Here is a 21,914-nt window from a genome sequence, read left to right on the forward strand (position 1 = left end):
TAAGTTACTATATGATAGTAAAGCAAGGTGATGCTTTAATATGAATAAGTGTGTGAAATGATAGTGTTGGAAATAAACAGACGAGAATGCAGATAGTTAGAAATAGATGTGGGAAAGTGAAATCTGCAATCTGCAAATCTTCTGCAGTGGAGGCCTCAGTGTGGGTATCACCTGCACTGCTACTGTACACCCACTGGTATTAAATGATGTTATCATAGGCATAACACTTTGGCAATGGACACTGAGTTTTTGAGAATGATGGAAATCATTCAAATATGAATTTGGTGCATTGTGTTAAACAAGGTGATATAACTATCTCTAGTTCTTTTTTTTTAATAGTTCAATATACAACATAGACCATGGTTTACAGGAGGTATTGAGTAAATATCGGATACTTAGATATATGAATTAATGTACAGATGGATGGATAGATGAAAGGATGATTCATAAATGAGATGATACATTTCGTAAGATTGAGTGAATAATTTTCACAAGATAATTTTCATCTTTAGCTGAAGTCAGTACATCCAAAATCAGAGTTGTGAGATTATAGTGGGTCACTCTAAGAGCGTGTACATTTTAACAGGTTATTAACCAGTGTGAAGGTTGGTCATTCATGTACTGAAATAGATAAGCTATAAAATAGTTCATCCAATGTCTAACTTCAGGCCCAGAAATGCACAGAAAAAAAAAGTGTCTACTACTTAAAATGGTAATTCTGATGTCTGTTTGCATCAAACACAACTTTTGAGAGATTCTCAAGTATTGTATGATTTATCCTTTAAAACTTAAAATCTATAGCGGTTGTATTCCTTGGTGGTAGAAACCTCTCCGAGTTTTGTGAGTTTGAGAAATATGGACATTTCTCAAAGACTAAGGGAAGAACAAAATAAAAGGGAAAGCTTATGTCAGAAGAAAATGGATGAACAGAGTGAAATCATACCCTGTGGTATAAATGACCAATGTGTATAGCCAGCTCCAGCAGTGATTCAGTATGTACTTTTTGAGAATGATCTAAATTCTGTAGGTCTCAGTGAGATTTTCATACCACATGTGAGGTTTATTTACTTTCCTTTCTGTTGCTATGACAAACGCCATAACAACAACAACAAAAAAACAAGTTAAGGGAGAAAGGGGCTTATTTGAAGTTACAAATCTTTGGTCACTATCGTTCATTGAGGGAAATTTAAGGGAGGAACTCTAGGGAGGACCCATAGAGGGGGTTGTTCATTGGCTCGCTTTCTGGCTCCCTCTAGATTTCACATACAGCTCAGGACCTGCCCAGGGAATGAAACCACCCACAATGGGCTAGGCCCTCCTATATTTATTAAGAAAATCAAGGCCATCTCTCACAGACATATCAATAGAAAAACCTATTAAAGACAAGTATTTATTAATTGAGATTCCTTCTTTAGGTGATTCTAGGCTATGTCAACCTGACAGTATTAATTAGGACATGAAAACTAATGAAGTAATAAATAAAATATAAAGTTCTTGAAGTTCTTGCATTTTTAAGAATTCAGCCATTGTAACATTGATGGATGCGATGTGATACTTATTTCTCTAAAACAATGTTTCTCATTTCACAACAACAGTAATAATGAAACATTGGGGGCAGATAAACGTTGGAAGAAAAGTATAAAAGTGTTAATCAATGTGTATGATATCTGCTTGTGTTATAGCTCTAAATAACAGCACATTAATCAGAGCTGTGTGTGGTGATGGTTACCTACTTTACTCTGTGTGAAACTTATTATAAATGAATCAATCTGAAAGGTTATAGAACTTGATCCCCAATGCGGTCAAGCTAAGTGTTCTAGCAGTAATTTACACTAACATAAAGTTCAATTTAATGTGGTACTTTTGAAGTATATTTGATAAACACATATAAGCAACATGTTATGCAATCATAAATGTCATGGAATAGTGTTTGTTGAAACCATGGATCATGAGTGCTTAAATGATAGCAGCCTGCCTTGATCAGCCAATTATATGAGTTGTCTTAATTTTGTATTATTCAATATTATGTCTAATATTATTTTGTTCCTACTTGAGGATTTTATTGTCTATATTTCAAGTACACCTTTAAACGTTTTTATCCCGCCTTGTAGGAATTTGCTGCACTGACTAAAGAACTGAATGCTTGCCGGGAACAACTTCTAGAAAAGGAAGAGGAGATCTCAGAGCTGAAAGCTGAAAGAAACAACACGAGAGTAAGTGTTAGCCTATTTCTTGGATGTCTCTACAGTCTGCTCTCACGTACCAGCACACACTTTAAATGCTTGCAGAGACTTGAAGAGTACTCTGAACAGATTCCGATGCACAGTCCGTTACTTTGAAAAGAGGAAACCATGGTATAATACCCAAAATAAAGAGAAAGGAAACCAAAATTACAGATTGCACTAAGTCTCTCTGTTGCCCCACAAACTCTTCCCATTCCTCCTGGTCTTCACTTCATTGTCCTTTAAGAAGAGCTTAAGTGATGCGCCTGCTTTTGACTCACAGCTTATTCTAACAATGAACTTACTTTTCAAAATAAAGAAAAATATGTACAGGTTGGAAAACTATTGGAAAACCCCCCCACAAATTAAGAGAAGTTTACCACATTTAATTTGTTAGATGGGCTGAGATTGATAGTTTTAACAGGCATCCTACTTTATGATAAAACATATTTTATACATGCAGCTCTCGGAAATTCCTGTACATTGTCAATCAGATGATTTGCCATGTAGAATAAAGTTCAGAATATGATCACAGATGATGTATTTTTATAGACCAGAATAAAATACTACAAAGTTTCCTAGATATATATAACTAATTATATTGCCCAAAATTTAATTTAATCTCATTGTTAAACAAAAGGAGAGGCCTCTTTCATATGGTTATAAATACAACTCTGCTATTAAGAAAGATGAAGTAACACTATGTACCATAGTCTTCCTGAGCTAATCTTCTGCAGGTAAACTGCGATTAGTAGCCAACCTATTCTGGGCCTGGCCTTACAGTGTTACAAAAATGCCCCTCTGTGAACAGGGCTCATGCCTCCAGTGACAGGGGGACTTGTATGCATGCGGGTTATACCATCAAACTCATTTCTGTCTTTATTCATCAGGATCTGATTGTATGATGAAAAGAATTCTCACATGAGCATTGTGCTTGCATAAAAGCTTTGATGAGCCAGTCACATGGATTGCCTCTGTTAGGGCATCACAAGGCAGTTTAGATCATGGGATGAAATTTTTGGGTTTTTTTTTCCCTCCCTGATTATCATTTTTCCCTCTTGATTTTTGAAGTAGTACTACATTTCCGTGCAAATTTATGTATTTCTGCCATGTTATTAATCCTGCCCTGTTCTTCTCCTTTGAATTTTAGTGTGTTAATCTCCATTCCCTGTAACAGGGCACAGACAAATGTGAAAGTAGAAGAGTGAACATTAAGGAAATATTTACCTTTGGTTTTATTTCCAATGAATCTTCATCTGAAAAAAAAATACATCAGACCATCTTGTTAGGTACATCTGTGTTTCCTCTCTCTATTTCTTTTCATTCTGTAGTCATGTATTACTTTATACCTTCCCAGGAAGAAGATGCTCTTTATCCCCACTTGACAGACAAAGCTATTCAAGTGTATCAAAGGTTGCAGGGAGTAAAATAGCAGAGGATTTGAAAGGTCAGGAAGTGTATGCAGAGGCTGTGCCATTGGCACAGAGCCATGAGGCTGGGAGACCTACCCACATTACACCTACTCTGGGTCTCAAAAACATATCAAGGCTTAGATGAAAACGTGCCCCGCCGCAAGCCAAAGCCTGCTGTGTGGCATACGTCATTCTTTTTAAGCCGTCACATATTTAGGACTGAGATTTGTTTTAGTAACCACACGGTGTTCTTCATATTAAGACCCTGAGTCTACAAGCATATCTGGCTATTTACCTGAAAAGGATCACAAGAGTATGGTGAGCTACTCGGAAATATGTACTAAAGCCAGAGAGAAATACAAGCTTCTTTTCAGGAAAACAAATTGAAGTTTTTAATTAGAAGCAACATTAATAGCGACTAATATTAGCAAATGTGCACATACACATTTTTTCTGTCTTCTTTAAAAAGTAATATGAAGACTTTATTGTTGCAAACAGATTTCTGAAGTCTATGGAAGATAAAATCTTTATAATTTAATGACTGCTTAGGTTACATAATACTTCGGAACTTGATTTATCAAAACAAAAGTAAAACTGCAGGTCTAAGATTCAAACAGATCTTCCTCTCCACCTCCAAGTGTCATATAAGATATGCAATGATATAGATATATAAGCCTATCCTTCAAATAGTGTTATATGACAGTATCTTTATTATATGATTATTATGGTCTTGCTGTGAACACCTATGCATCACTACTGGAAAGAGTTCAGCAATACAACATACCTCCTTCCTTCTCACGACTGGAGTGGACCTGTTGGTGTGTTGTTGTGATTTTAACTGGAAAAGAGTGTTCTAATTTTTAGGGTTCTGATAAACCTTTGGACCTTTCAAAGTTAATGATCTAGCATCTAGTTGTGAATTGAAATAAACAGCAAAAAAAAAAAAAAAAAAAAAAACAAAAACAATGCACAAAGTGAACTGTTAGATACAGTGAATCTTGCAACTTGGACTACCATCAAAAACAGCAAAACAGAATGCAGTCTACATTCTGGTAGTTAAGTAACTACGATATCATTTACCACAATTCCTGTGATAGATAAATGAAATTTAATATACCAACTTATAATAAAGCAAACATAGTATTTAAGATTAATTAAGGGCAGATTGTTCTTCTGAAGGCTTACATGATTACTCTGCCATAGTGTCACAGTAGTTTCACTCTCTCTCAAGGCCACATAACCCTGAGCAAAGTAACACAGATGCAGTCTGCCTCTTTAGCAACCATGGGTTCTGTATTTCAGAAATTTTGTTTGTATACAATTCCAAATAGTATTTAATGACAGAGAGAGTTTGTTACAAATTTTGTAATTCAGTTCTAATGAATTTTAGTAGTTGTGCAGGAAAGAATGCATTTATTCAGTAACTACTGAAATTTTTGGTCATAAATAATTTTTGTCATTAAGGATATAGTTCAGCCAAGAATTGAGTGAAGGAAGAATTCAAAGGTTAACTTGTTCGTAAAGCCATCTGCTCCTCATGTAATTAAGTAGAAGTATCCAAGTAAACCATTACTATGCATAATTATATAATGATATATATTAAAACTTATAATTAACAGTTATAGAAATATAAAAACAAGTTTTATTGCTTAATATTTCTATGTCCTGAACAAGTACCTATTTACCCTTGATAACGATTTGACAAAATCAAATTAAGGATAACACCAAATTCCAACTTAGCAAATCCTTGAGTTTTGTTTGTTTGTTTTTGGTTTTTGTTTCTTCTTTTGTTTTTCATCTTATTACAAGAATAGGTAAGGAGTTACTTACTGGAACAGAAATAACTTAAAGGCAATTGCGACACCAAAAGTCTACCACAGCACAGAGCATTGGTGACAGTTCTCAAAAGCTAGAAACCTGAAACACATTAAACAATTTACATGCAGATCAACATATTGAAGAGCATCTTTTCCAGGCAGCTCAGATGATCTGACTCTTTTAGGCAAGTCAGCTGGTCTCAGTTTCTGTTGGGTTTGTGTTTTGGTGTCTACTCCTTTGAGAATTTGTTCTAAGCTGGCCACATATCTAAAAGTCTTCTAGACAGATGAGCTTCTCTGAGAGTCTCTCTTCATACACTTGGAGGTAGGGTGGTGGCAAAGTGAATGTGATAAGGTTCAAGAACTTCCTGAAGCCTTTGAGTTTTTCACTTCCTGAGCAGAAAAGGATGTTTCACCTCCCTTTAGAGCATCAATGATTAGAGTGTAATTTTTAAGGCAAATGAGCCTTTTCCTTCCCCCAAGTTTCTTTTTGTCGGTGTATTATCACATCAGCAGAGTAAACAAAGACTATATGACATACATATTCTCCACTTCTTCCAATATGATAGTCAGGAATATATATACATATATATATATATCTATATATATATCTATATATATATCTATATATATATAAGATTGAATATGTTAAATAATTTTTAAAATGAACTTATTAAGTAGCCTGAGCATGGTAGCCAGATTAGCATATTTTTATTAAACATTTTAATTAAAACATGCTTAAATCACTTTCTTCTTGCCTATATTCCCTCAAGTTCCTCCCACATGCATGCCTTGCAACCTTTCCCAGGTTGTTGAGAGTTGATGGCCTCTGCTTTCCTATTGTTTTTTATTCTACTGAATCTTTTTAGTGCAACTTGTCTATATATGATGTCAGGACTGACCACTCTATATTGGGTAGCCAATCAGAAAGCTCCTTCCTTTGAGAGGCTAATTCTCTCTCTCTCTCTCTCTCTCTCTCTCTCTCTCTCTCTCTCTCTCTCTCTCTCTCTCTCTCTCTCTCTCTCTCTCAGGACACATCAGCTGCCTGTAGTTCTTTTCTAGGATTGTGACTGCAAGACTTCCACTCTCCATGTTAGTATGCCTATTGAGTGTCTTGTGCAGATCTTGTTTGGATAGACATATTGTTGACATATCATGGGCATGGCTTCTCTGTCATTTCTAGGAGGTATAACTTCATAACATACATACTGGTTCTCTGACTCTTAAGATCTTTCTGCCACTTATTCTATGATTTTTCTTGAGTCTTAGGAGTAGGAGTTATTTTTAAAAATAGATCCATTTAGCTGAAGGGGTCAAGAGCTCCACAAGAAGACCTAGAAAATCAACTAACTTGCTCCCATGGAGGCTCACAGAGACAGAACCACCAACCGAAAAACAAGCATGGTCTGGTCCTAGGCCCCCACACATATGTATCAGATGTGAAAGTTGGTCTTCATGTGGGTCCCCAAACAACTGGAGTGAGGGGCCTTTTTGACTCTGATATCTGCCTTTGTATCCCATTCACCTAATTGGGCTGCCTTGTCTGGCTTCAGTGGAAGAAGACTCTCCTAGTCCTAGAGCTACTTAATTACCAGGGTGGGTTGGTTCCTCTTGATACAAATCCTCACCTGCATGAGCTGTCAAAGTAGTTTTGACATGCATTTCCCAGATAGCTATGAAATACAAGAAGTCTTTGTTTCTTTGTTTCTCAGCCATTTGAGATTTCTCTATTGAGAATTTTGTTTACATCTGTACCCCATTTTAATTAGAATAATTTTTGATATTTAGTTTCTTGAGTTCTTTATATATTTTGGGTATTAGTCCTCTATCAAATGTGAAGTTGGTAAAATATATTTTCCCATTCTGTTGGCTGAAACTTTGTCCTATTGATGGTGTCCTTTGATTTACAGAAGCTTTTCAATTTCATGAGGTCACATTTATTAAATGTTGATGTTAGTGCCTATGATATTGGTGGTTTTTCTTTTCAGAAAGTTGTCTCTTGTGACAATTAATTCAAGGCTATTCCCCACTTTCTCTTCTGTCAGGTTTAGTGTATCTGGTTGTTTGTTGAGGTTTTTAATTCACTTAGACTTGAGTTTTATACAGGGTGGTTAGTAGGGATCTATGTGTATTATCCTACATGTAGACAACCAGTTCTATCAGCACCATTTGTTGAAGATGCTGTCTTTTTTCCCAGTATGTATTTCTGGCTGCTTTATTTTTAAAAAATCAGGTATCCATAGATGTGTAAATTTATGCCTGGGTCTTCAATAGATTGCATTGATCAATATGCCTTTTTTTATACCAATACCATGTGGTTTTTATTACTGGAGCTCTATATTACAACTTGAACTCAGGCATGGTGAGACCTCCAGCAATTACTTTATTGTTCTCAATTGTTTATCTATCCTGGGTTTCTTTTTCATATGAAAATCGCCCTTTCAAGGACTGTAAAGATTGTCTTGGGATTTTGATTGGAATTGCATTGAATCTGTAGATTGCTTTTGGTAGTAGCCATATTTACTATGTTAATCTTACCAATCCATGAGGGTGGGAGATCTTTTTATTTTCTTCAAATTCTTTCTTCAAAGACTTGAAATTTTTTTTTAAATTAATTTATTCATATTACATCTCAGTTGTTAGCCCATCCCATGTATCCTCCCATTCCTCCCTTCCTCCCACTTCCCCCCTACTCCCCTCCCTTCCCCTATGACTGTGACTGAGGGGGACCTCCTCCCCCTGTATATGCTCATAGGGTATCAAGTCTCTCCTTGGTGACCTATTATCTTTCCTCTGAGTGCTACCAGGCATCTCCATCCAAGGGACATGTTCAAATATGACTTGAAGTTTTTATGTTACAAGTCTTTCACTTACTTGGATAATGTTACCCCCAAGTTATTTTATATTTCATTTGAGGCTTTTGTAAAGGATTTTTATTTTCCTTATTTCTTTCTTATTCTGTTTGTCATTTGTATAGAGCAGGGATACTGATCTTTTTTAGTTAATTTTGTATCCAGTCACATTGTTGAAAGTTTTTTTTATCAACTGTTGTAGTTCCCTAGTGGAGTTTTTAGAATCACTTTTTTTGTATGTTTTTTTTTATTAATTTGTTCTTGTTACATCTCAATGATTATCCCATCCCTCGTATCCTCCCATTCTTCCCTCCCTCCCATTTCCCCCTTTTTTATACTATCATATCATCTGCCAATAATGATACTTTGACTTCTTCTTTTTCAAGTTTTATGCCCTACATCTCCTTAGTTTCTTATTGCTCTAGCTATGACTTCAACAGACCAAAAAACAAACAACAGAAAAATAGCATCCTACAACAAACTGAGTCCTATCTTTCAAATGGAAGAGAAAGATTTGTGCACAAAAGAAACTATGAAGACTCTTTCTTATACCCTGTGGTCCTCCCTTCCTTTTCCCTCAGAAGCTTCCTAAATCTCCACAGCTTCCCAAGGCTGTGCTATCAAATCTGTGCTTGTTTCCTGTGCCACCAGCTTATCCTACAGATTCACTTTTATGGCTAACATAACCCTCAAGCCACTGTCCTCCCTTAGGCTTTTCACAGGCCGTGGTACCTTTTTCCCATTACTTTTGCCACGTCCGATGCCATCCTGGGAAACTTTGAAGTCTTCCTTTTTTGGAATGTACATAACAAAAACCATTTGAGGGATCTGCTTCCCTGTCCAGTGACTATCCTTAGGTGAACATCTTGTTGATGATGTCCTTACAAGACCTTTGACAGACTTCTGGATGGCTCTCTGCCTCTCTTACAGCATCAAACACCTCCTTCCGGATTTTTGTGCCCTTAACTCAGTGTTTGATACAGTAATCCAAACTTTCTTTTTTGTCTTGCAAGGAATAAATTCTATAAATGTATACCCTTTATATATTTTTTTTTTCATTTTTGTCAAAGGGCATGCTGATAGAATCTGCTTTCCCGAGCACTAACTGAAGAATTTCTTCTGTAGTTCTGTAGGAGTGGGTGCTTAAAACCAGAGTGTTTGATTCACCTCTTCCAGTACTTTTCTTTCTGGAAATTTGTAGTCTTGACTTTGATCATTTTCTCTCGGGAGGCAGGCTGACTGTAGGTCTGTTCCCTGCTTCTCTTCAAATGTTCATTTCTGCCTCCGTTCCTGTCTCAGTTTCAATGTAAGCAACATTTTTATCTTCCAGCTTGCTGACTAATTACATCTTCATGGCATCTTCAGACAAGTATGCTAATCTATCCCAAGTGATTTTGTAAGGCAGAGGTTTGCCCCAATATATTCCCAAATGTCCATTAATCTGTGTTTTTCTTTAGTTTTCCCAGTTTTATTTCAATAGCAAAGGCTTAAATGGGTGAGTTCCAAAGCTTTTTACTGGGCTTTCAACAGACTCAGAGATCAAATAATCCAGAATTGCCCATTCTGAGCCCAGCAACAAAAGCCATTTCAGATAAAGAGAGAGAGAGAGGGAGAGAGAGAGAGAGAGAGGGAGAGAGAGAGAGAGAGAGAGAGAGAGAGAGAGAAGAGGAGAGGAGAAAGAGAGGAGAGAGAGGAAAGAGAGAGGAGAGAGAGAGAGAAGAAAAGAAAAAAAGATCACTGGTCTCAAATTTTAACACTAGATTTGGGAACATTCAGGTTTTGAAGAGAGGTTGAGAGATGAGTTGGTTCTGGAACTCTTGGTTTCTGGTGCTTGGAACTGCTTTTGTTCTCATCAGTTCCTTCGTGGAGGTGCTTCTGTGTCTGGCTCTCTTCCTCCTTGTTCTTCTGAATTCCTCATCTTCCTCTCTCCTTGGCACTCTTATTCTGCTCTCAACATTCTCTCACTTGTACTCCCTTGCAGCTATGCTTTCAGCTTTCCCAGGAGCACTCTTTGCAGGAACTTCCTTTCCTTGGGCTCTTGAAGTCTTACAACTTCTTCTTCTGACTTCACTTTTCCCACTTCAACACTGTCATCATTTGGGTGTCCTGTTCCTTGTGCTTGACCTCTGAGGCAAGGAGCATGAGCTGCTGACTTCATCTGCTCCTCTTTCACTCTTTCAGGATCATAGGCTTCCTCACTAGCTACTTGTTATTGGCTCTCATCTTCCCCATAGCCAGAGTGCCATGTCCAATCTTACATGCTACCAGTACTAGTGTTTTAATTAGTGTGGTCCACTCTTCGGGAATTCTAGGTTCTGAGGCTACTTTGGCTGAGATAATTGTCCTTTTGGACATATAACTACATATTTTTGTCTGAGGTGAGTTTCTTTGCTCTAGTTGTGGTAGATTTTTGTCTTTTCTCTGAGGATAATTGTCCTTTTGGACGTTATGGCTGGACATTTTTTTTTTGTCATAGGTGAGTTTCTTTGTTGTAGTTGTGGTAGACTTTTATCTTTATTCTGAGGGTGACCCTGTTTTCCTGTCTTCCTTTTATTATATCTTCCCTTTATTATTTTTTTTCCACTCTTCTGTTTCCTTCCGAATTCCAGACATCTTGGGTCCCCTTGATTTTTATTAGCCTTGAGTTTTACCATGCTGATAGTTTTTAAATGTAGCGTAAACCCAGAAAATAGTACAGATGAGTCCTGTGTAGCCCATTCGCCATGTATAGCAATCTCTGGTACTAGGTGCCAGCTAGATGTAGTTACTGCAGAAGTAACCAGATCGGACATTTTATCACAGTCTTTCTACTGCTTTCTATTGGTTTCTTTACTGATATAGTCCCAGGACTCTCAGATCACAAGTTAGAAAGCTCACACCTAAAATGAAATCTTGAAAGCCTTCTCTTCCTAAAGTTTGATATATATCACCTCATATTCTGCTTAAAATTTGGGGACCAGAAAGAACATTATAAGAGCAGGACATGATAAGGAGAGATTTTGTTAGGGGGCATCTACTTTCATGAAAAATTTAAAGACCCACAAAACCAAAAGGGATTGGCCTCATCAGAGAGGCAAGCATAATTACCGCCTCATGCGGCCACCACACATTGGAAACTACACAAGTGTCACTCTGTCCGTGCCTCCTGCCTTTTGTGGAGTATTATGGAAGCATTTCCACACAAGACACCTGACGTTCATGAGGATTTAAAATATTTTATAATTTAGTAATCCCTTTTATAGCAAACTATTGTCTTTCTTTGAAATAACATGTGCACGCTGAATGATCCCAGCCCTAGAATTGGCAAAGTTAAACTCTTCCACTTCTTTATTTTCCTTCAGTGTAAAGCAAAGCTTCAACTTTACTTCATTGTGCTTGTATTCTTCACGTTTTTATGTCAAAATACGCTTAGACAGCAATGACTCTAGTCAAAAGTCTTGCTTTCACAGACCCAGCAGCAGAGGAAGTCATGGGTGACTTAGCGTTTATGTAACTATCTTTCTCCTATTTACCATAGAAGACATGTTAGGTTTTTTTTTTTTTTTTTTTAAGATTTAGTTTTTTATTATTATGTACAGTTTCTGCCTGCGTGTACCCCTGCAGGCCACAAGAGGGCACCAGATCTCATTGTAGATGGCTCTGAGCCACCATGTGGTTGCTGGGAATTGAACTCAGGACCTCTGGAAGAGCAGCCAGTGCTCTTAACTGCTGAGCCATCTCTCCAGCCAACATGTTAGTTTCTTATGGCATTAATCAGTTACTTACCTTAGCAGTCTATCCAGAACACATATCCCAAACATCCAGTTCTCTTAAGGGAGATCCTTACAAATATATAAATTGCTGCTATAACAGTTTGTCTTTTATTTACTCAACAAATATAAATAATCATGGACTACATACAATCTTGTGAGCACTGATGATTCAGAAGTGAGCAAAGTAGAAAAAAATAACTTCCTTTCCTTGTTGACATCGTATTAGTGTTTGGGAGGCAGTGAATAAACCTGGATAAAAATGTTTGAAAGGGGCAAATTCCAAGTGGAGAGAGCAAGCAGCATCATAACAACTTGGAGAAGCCTGTTGAGAAGTGACACTTGCCGAAAAACACATAAAAGATTTCACAGTGATAAGGCTGTGCGGGTTAACTTAAAGGAGTATTTTAGGTTTAAAAAAAGTCTGATGTAGTGAAACGGATACCTACTATTTTACAAACCTACGTAAAACTCCACACACAAACGCTGCAACAAAGCCAATGCAGGTGATGAGTAAGAAAAAGAGATGAGCTCAGGTAACACATACTCCACTTGGACACACATCTAAAGACTATGACTTTTGCTTTGGCCAAATGAGAATACATTAAGGACGTGAGCAAAAGCGCAGATGGGCTAGGCTATCCTTTAAATATAAGAGTTTGGAGTAATGGCCTTATGAATGAAAGGATGAATATGTGAGTTTCAGTTAATAAGCTGCTAATTGCACTAATTCAAGAGGGCATAATGAATCCTGAAATCAAAATGGCCACAAAGCTGATGAAGAAACTGGCTGTTTCCCAATTCACTATAGAGTCGGGATTCCTTTGCAGTACCCATGGATCAAAATGGATACTGTCACACACCCGTCACAAGGCTTCTAAGTTGCAAAGATGTATATAATTGGTAGAAATCTGTGTGGTTTAAAAAAAAAAAAGAGGCAGAAAATTGTAGTATTTTGGTGTTCTATGTTAGGAGAGTAGAATTTGCAGTGTGAAAAACTTCTGTAAAGAATGCAAAAGATGGTATTGATAAGATTTAGGAGGCTCTTAGAGACAGCTGTCTCTGGCAGTAGAATAGCATTTCATTCTGTTTCATCAAGTTAACATTATACCATATGCTTCTCCTCCTATACAGGCACTATGCAGTGTAAGACTCACAAATATTAACGGAATCTACACACCCCCGTTTACATTTGGGGAGAATTGAATAGTCGTAAAGTTTATTTCTCTATGCACACCGCCCTAGCTGAAACCCGCATGCGTGTGTGTATACCCACACTGATAAGCCTAAGTGCTTACAACTCAGCTCAAAAGGCCCACAGTCTGTGCTCAACTTAAAAACTCAAGGTGCATTTCCTTCTGCTGGTGTTGGTAACTGGGCTGCATCCCAGATACACAAAGCATCAGAAGGCAGGTACCTAACTATGGAAAGGGGTCTTGCTCTTGTGGACTTGACACCACAATAAGCAAAGAGAACACAACCATGTGGGGGGAAAAAAAAGTAAACATCATGACATAGGCTGACGGTTCCCAAAAGACTCATAAAATATATTTAAATTATTTTGCACTTATATATATTTAAGGGATAACGCTGTCTAATAGCTAAGCCATTGGCACATACACATCTCTTCAAGTCTTTGACTTCACTGATTTTAACCACGTGGTGTGTGACCGCCTTGGGGGTTGAAGGACACTTTTCAGGTGCCACCTAAGACCATCAGAAAACACATCTATTTGCATTACAATTCATAACAGTAGCAGAATTATAGTTATGAAGTACCAATGAAAATAATTTTATGGCCGGGGGTCAGCACAACCCGAGGAACTATATTAAATGGTTGCAACATAAGGAAGGCTGAGAACCACTGTTAAAAGAATATATGGCATTAGTTACATGACTGAGAGCAGTTTGGCTTTAATGTGTTTTATAAACATGGAGCTAACTGCTTGGTGTTTCTTTTCTGTTCCCTGTTGTATTTCCTTGGGTTATCATGGGCACGGGGACTGTAAAACTTGTCATAGTTGAAGTTAGATTTCACAAAATAATATGTTGGTCAGCATTATTCATACAACAATTGCATTTTTTCTCTTGATCTGACAGCTGTTACTGGAGCACTTGGAGTGTCTTGTGTCCAGACACGAAAGGTCACTAAGAATGACAGTGGTGAAACGGCAAGCTCAGTCTCCCTCCGGAGTGTCCAGTGAAGTGGAGGTTCTCAAGGCTCTGAAATCTTTGTTTGAGCACCACAAGGCCTTGGATGAAAAGGTATAGTACAGATGTAAGATTTCAGGATGGACTGTGCTTCCGTTATTAGCTAAAAGCTCTGTATTTTCTCATAAGTGTATAAGTAAATTAGGCCAAAAGAACACTTTTGAGCTATAACAAAAAAACTATTTAAAATTTGGTGACTGTTGTTGGATTGACAGTGTTCATGGTCACATTCTTTTATTTATACCACTGAACGTGCAACTTGTCAGAATTACACCCTACTATATCCTTACATCCCTGGTCCACGGGGATATTTGAAATCTAGTTTTATATAATAATATGCAGTCTCTATCTCTGTTCTGTTCTGCCATCTCCCCATCTCCCTCTCTCTGAAATGCATGTTAATAGATGCCATAAATTTCACAATAGCAGCAGACCAGTAAGTGAAAAAAAATCACATGTATTTTGAAGTGCAAATTGGGCAGGCTTTAAATTTTAGACATCTATATTTGAAGCCTTCCATGTGGCAGTGCAGCTAATATCTTAGTTTCAAATACACATGTTGGCAGTTTCTGCCTGTAACAACATAAGGTATTAGAAGGAAAACTCATCTTTCAGTCTCTGCAAACGTAGCTATAAGCCTCTCTTAATGGCTATTCATGTAAGCTCCACTGGCAAGCATAAGGCAATCTGGAGATAATATCCTTTGGAGATTAGTTAAGGTTTATGACACAATTTCAATTTTATAAAAGTTCAAAGAAGTGATTTTAAAAATTAAAAAGTGTTAGGATTTAGTATAGCTAGAAGTGGGGCATTTCATCATGATATATATGACAAGTTCTGAGCATTAAAATTCAAACTAGGAACTATTGTGGGTTTATTTCTAGGTGTTGAACATGCAGAATTTTGCTCTATTTAATATTTATATACTTATATATTATTATCATCAGTCTTTCAGAAGGTTCTTAGGGTACAGGATTATGTGAAGTATCAGTACATGGATAACATTAATTCTGTCTTCTAGATTGTTAAGAAGAAATTGTGTGCCATTTTCATTTTGGCTATGAGAGGAAAATTCATAAAAATTTTGAAGACAAAAATACACATCATATAAATAACCATGTTAAGTGCAATATTAAACAATTATACATTTTTAGTTTCTACTATATTTTCCTTTTTAAAAAGCATATAATAATAAAATATTGCCAGAATATTTGTTGTGTCAGCATCCTTGACAGATTTGTTACAAAAAGTGAGATGTTCTTTTTGTGACTAAAGGGTTCAGAGTCCTAAACATTCATACGTCAAGGATAGGTAGTTTCAAACACAAGTGAAGAATGCCTCACACTTTCATATAAGCACTGTCTGGTTTTATTGGAATGCCAAAGAAGTTAGAAGTGAATCATATCTTACCTAAATACTAAATAATGAGTAAAAGTATTTATTTTTAATCCAGGGACAGATATTATGCAGGAGCAACACCTATGATAACCTTGGTCAGTAAGAGAAGCATGGCCTTTCAGTGGAAACAACTCTATTGAGGGATTTAAAGAAATATAGCTGGTTGATGTGTGATTTTTTTTAATGTTTCCTGTAAGGGCTCTGACATCTTTTAAGAGAGTGAGTGTTTATAGACCAGGGTAAAAATTAACAAGTACATTTAAGACAATAATCTGGTTGTGTGAATAAATTTAAAAACTATAAAACAATTATCATATAGAAGGTCTATCAACTTAGTATAACTAAATGAAATACTCTCGAATATAGCCCAATTACAGTATTTATAAACTTGCCACAAGTGTCATAGATCTTGACAAGCTCATGAGCAACTGACTTTATAAAATGCCAACGTTTGTTAAAAGTTTGAAACTAAGAAGTTGAGCTCCAGGTGGGCCACATGCTTATTTTAAATAAGATTTATTTTGTGTATTGAGGTACTAATTTGTACACAAGTGACTTCATGAACAATTTCCCTAGTAATTACTTTCAGCTTCTGATGAAAATGGGGTAGTCTACATTCACAGGTGTATAAATTAATAATTAACATCTTAACCTAAATGCTAGGGCTATAAAAGTAGAGAGAAACGGATAAGAAAATGTGATTAATTGTGCCACAGGCAAGTAGACATCAGATTTTAACATATATAACTCAAATCACATCAAATGTATATATGTTTGCACATATCTCCCAATTATAACTTCCTAGTCAAATACCATAGAGTCATACTGGACTTGAACTTGTAGTGTAGGAAAGTTTCCTCACGTTTTTTTCTATTTTATAATCAGTAACTACTACAGTCAAACCCTACAATTCCTTAATTTCAATTTGCTATATTCACCTTTTCCATCAGTGTCTTCATTGGGCAATCCATTTGTCACATTAAGGGACCTGTTTTCTTTTAATCTTCTGTGATGAAATCATCATCTTGAAATATAGTTTGAAAAAAAATTCACTAAAAATTTTTCATACCATTTAAAAGAAAACAAAAGTAATTGAGAACTACAAAGTGGTGGGAACCATGTGCCTATATAAAAACAGTACAGGTTAGAGAAAACCTCATGACAGCACTAGTTCAATCCAGTGAGAAGAGACGGGGAAGGGACAGCTGCCAGCTACCACTGTGTACTTGTTCTTTGGCCCAAAATTGAACAATTATTGTTTTTAATGAGTATTATATCTGCCTTAAGATATAGGAGCACATAATTCAACAAGAAGCATGTTTGTTAAAATGTAACTTTGATATTCTGCTAGCACAATGACCAGGACAGAGCAAGGAGTGAGAACATTTGTGCTACATATGTGACTTTTCCTGTGAACACAATTAAAGCCAACCAGATAAAAGAAGATAATCAAATTCTCATCCTTGGATTTGTGCTCTTTTCTTTTCCTTACAAAGACTGATAAATAAACATTTCACTCATTGAAATTTTGTCTAAAGTAGAGACACAAAGTTAATAATTAATCATTGATACATTCTTTATAGATAGCGGCAACAAAATTTTTTTCATTCATAATATTAATTAAAACCACATTTAAATTGTGTTTGTTTTCATATGAAGATGGTTTTCTATTCATTAGTTTGTGATTAACATATTCGTCAAAATACTTGCAAATTTATGGAGAGATGATAATTTCTTATTCGCCTTTCTTGACAAGCATTCATTTCTTTTATGTCTCGAAGTGCTTAACTTGTGGTAAAAGAAATCAGTAGCTAAGACTGCCAGACTAACAGAAATAATTGATAAGATAAATCAACCTACAGTAAAGCTTAAATGTAGACAATCTTTGTTCACCTATAACACTAAACTAGGAACAGTCTAATACAGCAGCATTTCAATGAAAATGTCCTTTAACCCCTCTGTGGCACTCGACGTGTGACCTGATTAGTGTGGTACATAGGAAAATCACTAAATATACTTAGACATACCCACCTGGTCTCATCAACCGAGATCACCAGATCCCTTTAGAGAGACCCACTGCATGTTACAGCCCTCCAGGTCAAATCACTGGGCATACCAAGCAATGTCATAGAGCTTAATAGAAATTCTATGCAGAGGGTTTTAATGCTAAATGTTATTTTATTTTGTACTAATAGTACACTAAAACTTAGAATGTAATCTGTATTTGGGAAATATTTCAACAGCTAAATATACAGTCATCTGGCTGTACACGCTAATATAATATAATATTAAAATGAATGATTATGACTATTAAAATTTATATTTATCCTTAACATTAAAGAAATAATACCTACACTTTTTCTCACGTAATTAACAAGGGGAAGTTGATTATTCCAATTTTAAAATTTAACAAAATTCATATAAAATTCATGTAATTTCTATATTTTGCTTATATTCCTACTTAACCCTTATTATGTAAAAAATAACAAATGTTAAAATATACAATTACATAACAAAATTAGTGTACAGAAATATAACTATAACATTAAAATTCAAATTTATTTAGAAAAATTTTATAAAATTTCTATAAGAAATATGTTAATTTATAAGTAAGCAAACATTTGTGATGAACTATGTCTCAAATCTATGGTTTATTGACTTTTTATGTAAATTATACTTACTATAGTCATTGAGTAAATATTTACCCAGGGAATTTTTGCCTTTACTAAATGTAATATAAAGCTTATATATCAGTGGAAATGTAAAATAATTTGGGACTTGTAGTTATTTCATTTTTATTTGGTTTGAGTTTTGCTTTCCTTTGAGACAGGCTCTCACTAAGTCAACAGAGCTGGCCTATAACTTGCTTCCATCTCAGTCTGGCCTTTGGCTTCACAGTCTTCCTCAGTCTTCCCAGTGTTGGAAGTTGACTGGCACGTGCCACCACACATGGTTTTAATTTTGGAAATTGTCAGGAAGCATACATCAAGAAAAAAAAGTTCTGTGGATTTCAATTACATGGGAAACAATTTGAAGACATCACTGCTTTTAAACTAAACTGTCAAACATTTGTCCTTCGTTATACAAAATGCGACGCCTTTCCACGTGGTGTCTGGTTTACAAGGGAGGCAGGGGCCATGGAGGAATTCCAAAATCATTAAGACTTTGCAGTCACTCAGAAAAAAAAATCCGTATCAGTTCTCAGTTTCCAAGAACGATTTACTTTTAAACAAATCACATTTGAAGTAAGGCACTAAACGCCAAGAATTAAGTTCACTTATTTTAAAGATTTATGTTGCCTATTTTTCTTGCATAATCAGTGGTTAATAATCAAAGGATATCGTGGTGATGCTTTTGAGCCACGTCTCTGCTTAGTACGACTCAGAGACTGTAGCAAAGCCAGTCAGTTTCCAACCCTGTTGGAAGGTCTATCAGCTCACCTCCAAAAGGATTTGTGACAAGGATACCCCTTGAAACAATGATGCCTTTGAGGTGACAACGTTTTTTTCTTCATGTTGTTCATGCCAGCTTTTAAAATCATTCTGGAATCTTAGTGCTGCGAATGCGTAAACAGTTTGACCATTTGTCTCTGATGTTAATGATGGCTTGAGCACAGGTTCTTATGTTTTGGGATGTACATTACTGCACATATTTTGATTTTTCTTCTAGGTAAGGGAGCGACTGAGGGTTTCTTTAGAAAGAGTCTCTGCACTGGAAGAGGAACTAGCTGCAGCTAATCAGGAGGTAACACGCCACCCTTTCCTCATTGGAGGCCCACGATTACTACCATGCTGGCCCTTGTGTTGCACGTCGCTCTCATTAAATCTGTCATGAAATCAGTTCTGTTCTTTCTGGGTTGCTGAACCATGCCCACTTAAATGCGTTGCCAGGGGCATGTTTTCTATTTCTGGCTCTTCAGACCAAAGAAAAGCCACCAAGGGCTAGTGAGGTGGATATTTAGAAAACCCGTCCTTGAAAGGACTAAAGCACAGCCCTGGAAACACTGGAATTCACGTCAAGTACCTCTTAAGTGTTGAAAATGCTAGAAACGGAGTAAATAACCCCAGATGAACATATATTTACATTTCCCCTCAGACTTCCTGTTTTCAGTTTCACAAAACAGTGTGCCCACGCCTAGTGGCACCACTGAATTAGCATCTTTGTGAAGATCAAAGGAATCAAGTGAAGGCTTTAAGATTCAAAGAGCTGAGACCCCATCAGACCCAGTCATGTCCAGGCCTGGTACACCTTGCCTCAGCCTCTGTGAGTTCGCATGTGTAACAGTCATGCTGTGTTTAAAAGCCCTTGTTTCCCTGGTCTTCTTCCAGGAGCTATTTCCAATTGATAACTGCTTAGACTTCTCCAGTGGTGCCTTTCTGAGTATAAAACCATTCTTAAGGCCAAGCCCCATGCCCAGCAATAGATGGCCAACACAGACGAATTAAATGGTATTTGGGGAGGGCTTTTGTCTCATAACGCTTTGTCTCTTTGCCTTGGCTCCTCCCTCCCCTGTTTCTTCCTTCCTTCCTTCTTTTCTTTTCTTACTCTACAGGCCATTTGCTTATATATTATGGTTTATGGGTTTGCATCTTTGGTGTTTGTGTCTCTTAGCCTTTGTGTATTTCTTGTATGTTTTTTTCCTGTATATATGTATATTTTCCCTTGATTCTTTGCTTTTCTTTACATTTATTAGTTTAGTCCCATTCAAGTTTGTTTGGTTCTATTTTATTTCTTTTTTAGATGCCTGGGTTTTTGTTTGTATGTTTGTTTGTGAGTTTAATGAGAAAGAGCAAGAAACAATGAAAATTTGAGTGGGTGGGAAGGTGGGGAGAATTTGAGAGGAGTTGTGGGCAGGAGAACCATAACAGAATATATTGTATGAAAATAACTACTTTAAATTAAAAAAGAAAAAAAGCGATGTAAAGATGTTTTTACTTTAGGGTTTTCAGTGTATATTTTTATTGTGTTAATAAACTTGAATATCTAGAACATATTCACACAATTAAAATATGGTTATTTTAATAACAAATAAATATTAATTATAATTAAATATTTAATAACATTAATATTTCTAAGACTTATTAAAAAATAAAATAGTGCCATATACCTCTAATTTTATGTTTACTTACAAGTGAAGTCCTTGCTCAGAAATATATTCTGATGAAATTTGTTTTACTGGTAAAGAAGATAATAAACTAAGCAAGCATATCTTTCTGTATTTTTAATAAGATAAAATGTGAGGAGGTAATATTAATACTAAATATTTAGAATTTCTAACAAAATAATGTGTCAAAATACATTTAACAACATTCTGTATTTGAAGATATTTTATAGTAATACAGAATATTTCCATTCACTTTTAAAAGACAGAGTAAATTCTATCTACTACAAACTACTTTGTTATAAAAATAACTTATTCTCACATTTGTTTGTTTATGCTTTCATTGAATCCAGATTTAATTATTAAAACCTTGAAAATAATGGACTTTAGCTAGTTTTTCAACTTGTGGGTTGCAACTCCTTTATAGGGTCAAATGACCCTTTTACAGGGGTCACTTATCAGATATCCAGCATATTAGATATTTACATTACTGTTCATAATGGCAGCAAAATTACAGTTATGAAATAGCAATGAAAATAATTTTATGATTAAGTTTAACCACAACAGGAGGCGCTGTATTAAAGCGTCACAACATTAGGAAGTAGGGATCCACTGTGTTAGAGAAATGGCAGAATGGCTAATGTGCTTGCTGTACAAGAATAAGAGGAGCCATCGTAGTTTCTTTTCTGCTGTGATAAAATCCCCACACAAAACAGTGCAAGGTGGAGAAGGTTTCTTTTACCTTTAAAATTCCAGGTTAAAGTCTGTGACTGAGGCAAAGTCAAGTCAGTAACAATGTAAAAAATGAGTCACGCCAAGAGCAGATATCAACAAATAAGTGTATTTATTCTACTTGTCAGGTCACTTTCTCTACATGTATACAGTTCAGTTTACCTTCAAAGGGATCTGGTTACATCTAGCATCGCTGGGGAGTTGGCATACTGTTATGACATCACTTTGGTCCCTGAGTTTCTGCTGGTGACTGAAACTGTTCAAGTAAATAGGACTTTATACAATCCCTGAACTTAGAAATGAGAATCCAGAGAATAAAAGTAAAGGTTGGAGACATACCTTGACATATTTTTACATAAATGTATTTATAAGTACATACAAGACCATAGTTTGTTCTATATCATCTTATATAATTAAGCC

At 36.1% G+C, this 21,914-nt stretch overlaps 1 protein-coding gene across 27 annotated transcripts in view; it reads left to right on the forward strand.

Annotated features, from left to right (window-relative positions):
* The window catches only part of PPFIA2 (PTPRF interacting protein alpha 2), a 438,359-nt gene that overhangs the window by 275,428 nt on the left and 141,017 nt on the right, over positions 1-21,914 (forward strand). For 25 of the 27 annotated variants that reach the window (XM_084794262.1, XM_084794271.1, XM_084794252.1 and 22 more), the window contains 3 exons: positions 2,112-2,213; positions 14,153-14,317; positions 19,331-19,405. In XM_084794262.1, the coding sequence (XP_084650388.1) occupies positions 2,112-2,213; positions 14,153-14,317; positions 19,331-19,405 (342 nt within the window). The remainder of the gene's footprint in view (positions 1-2,111; positions 2,214-14,152; positions 14,318-19,330; positions 19,406-21,914) is intronic. The other 2 variants (XM_084794253.1, XM_084794269.1) reach the window with 1 other exon arrangement.

Source organism: Acomys minous, assembly GCF_964271855.1.
Source record: "Acomys minous genome assembly, chromosome: 9".
Taxonomy (NCBI): domain Eukaryota; kingdom Metazoa; phylum Chordata; class Mammalia; order Rodentia; family Muridae; genus Acomys; species Acomys minous.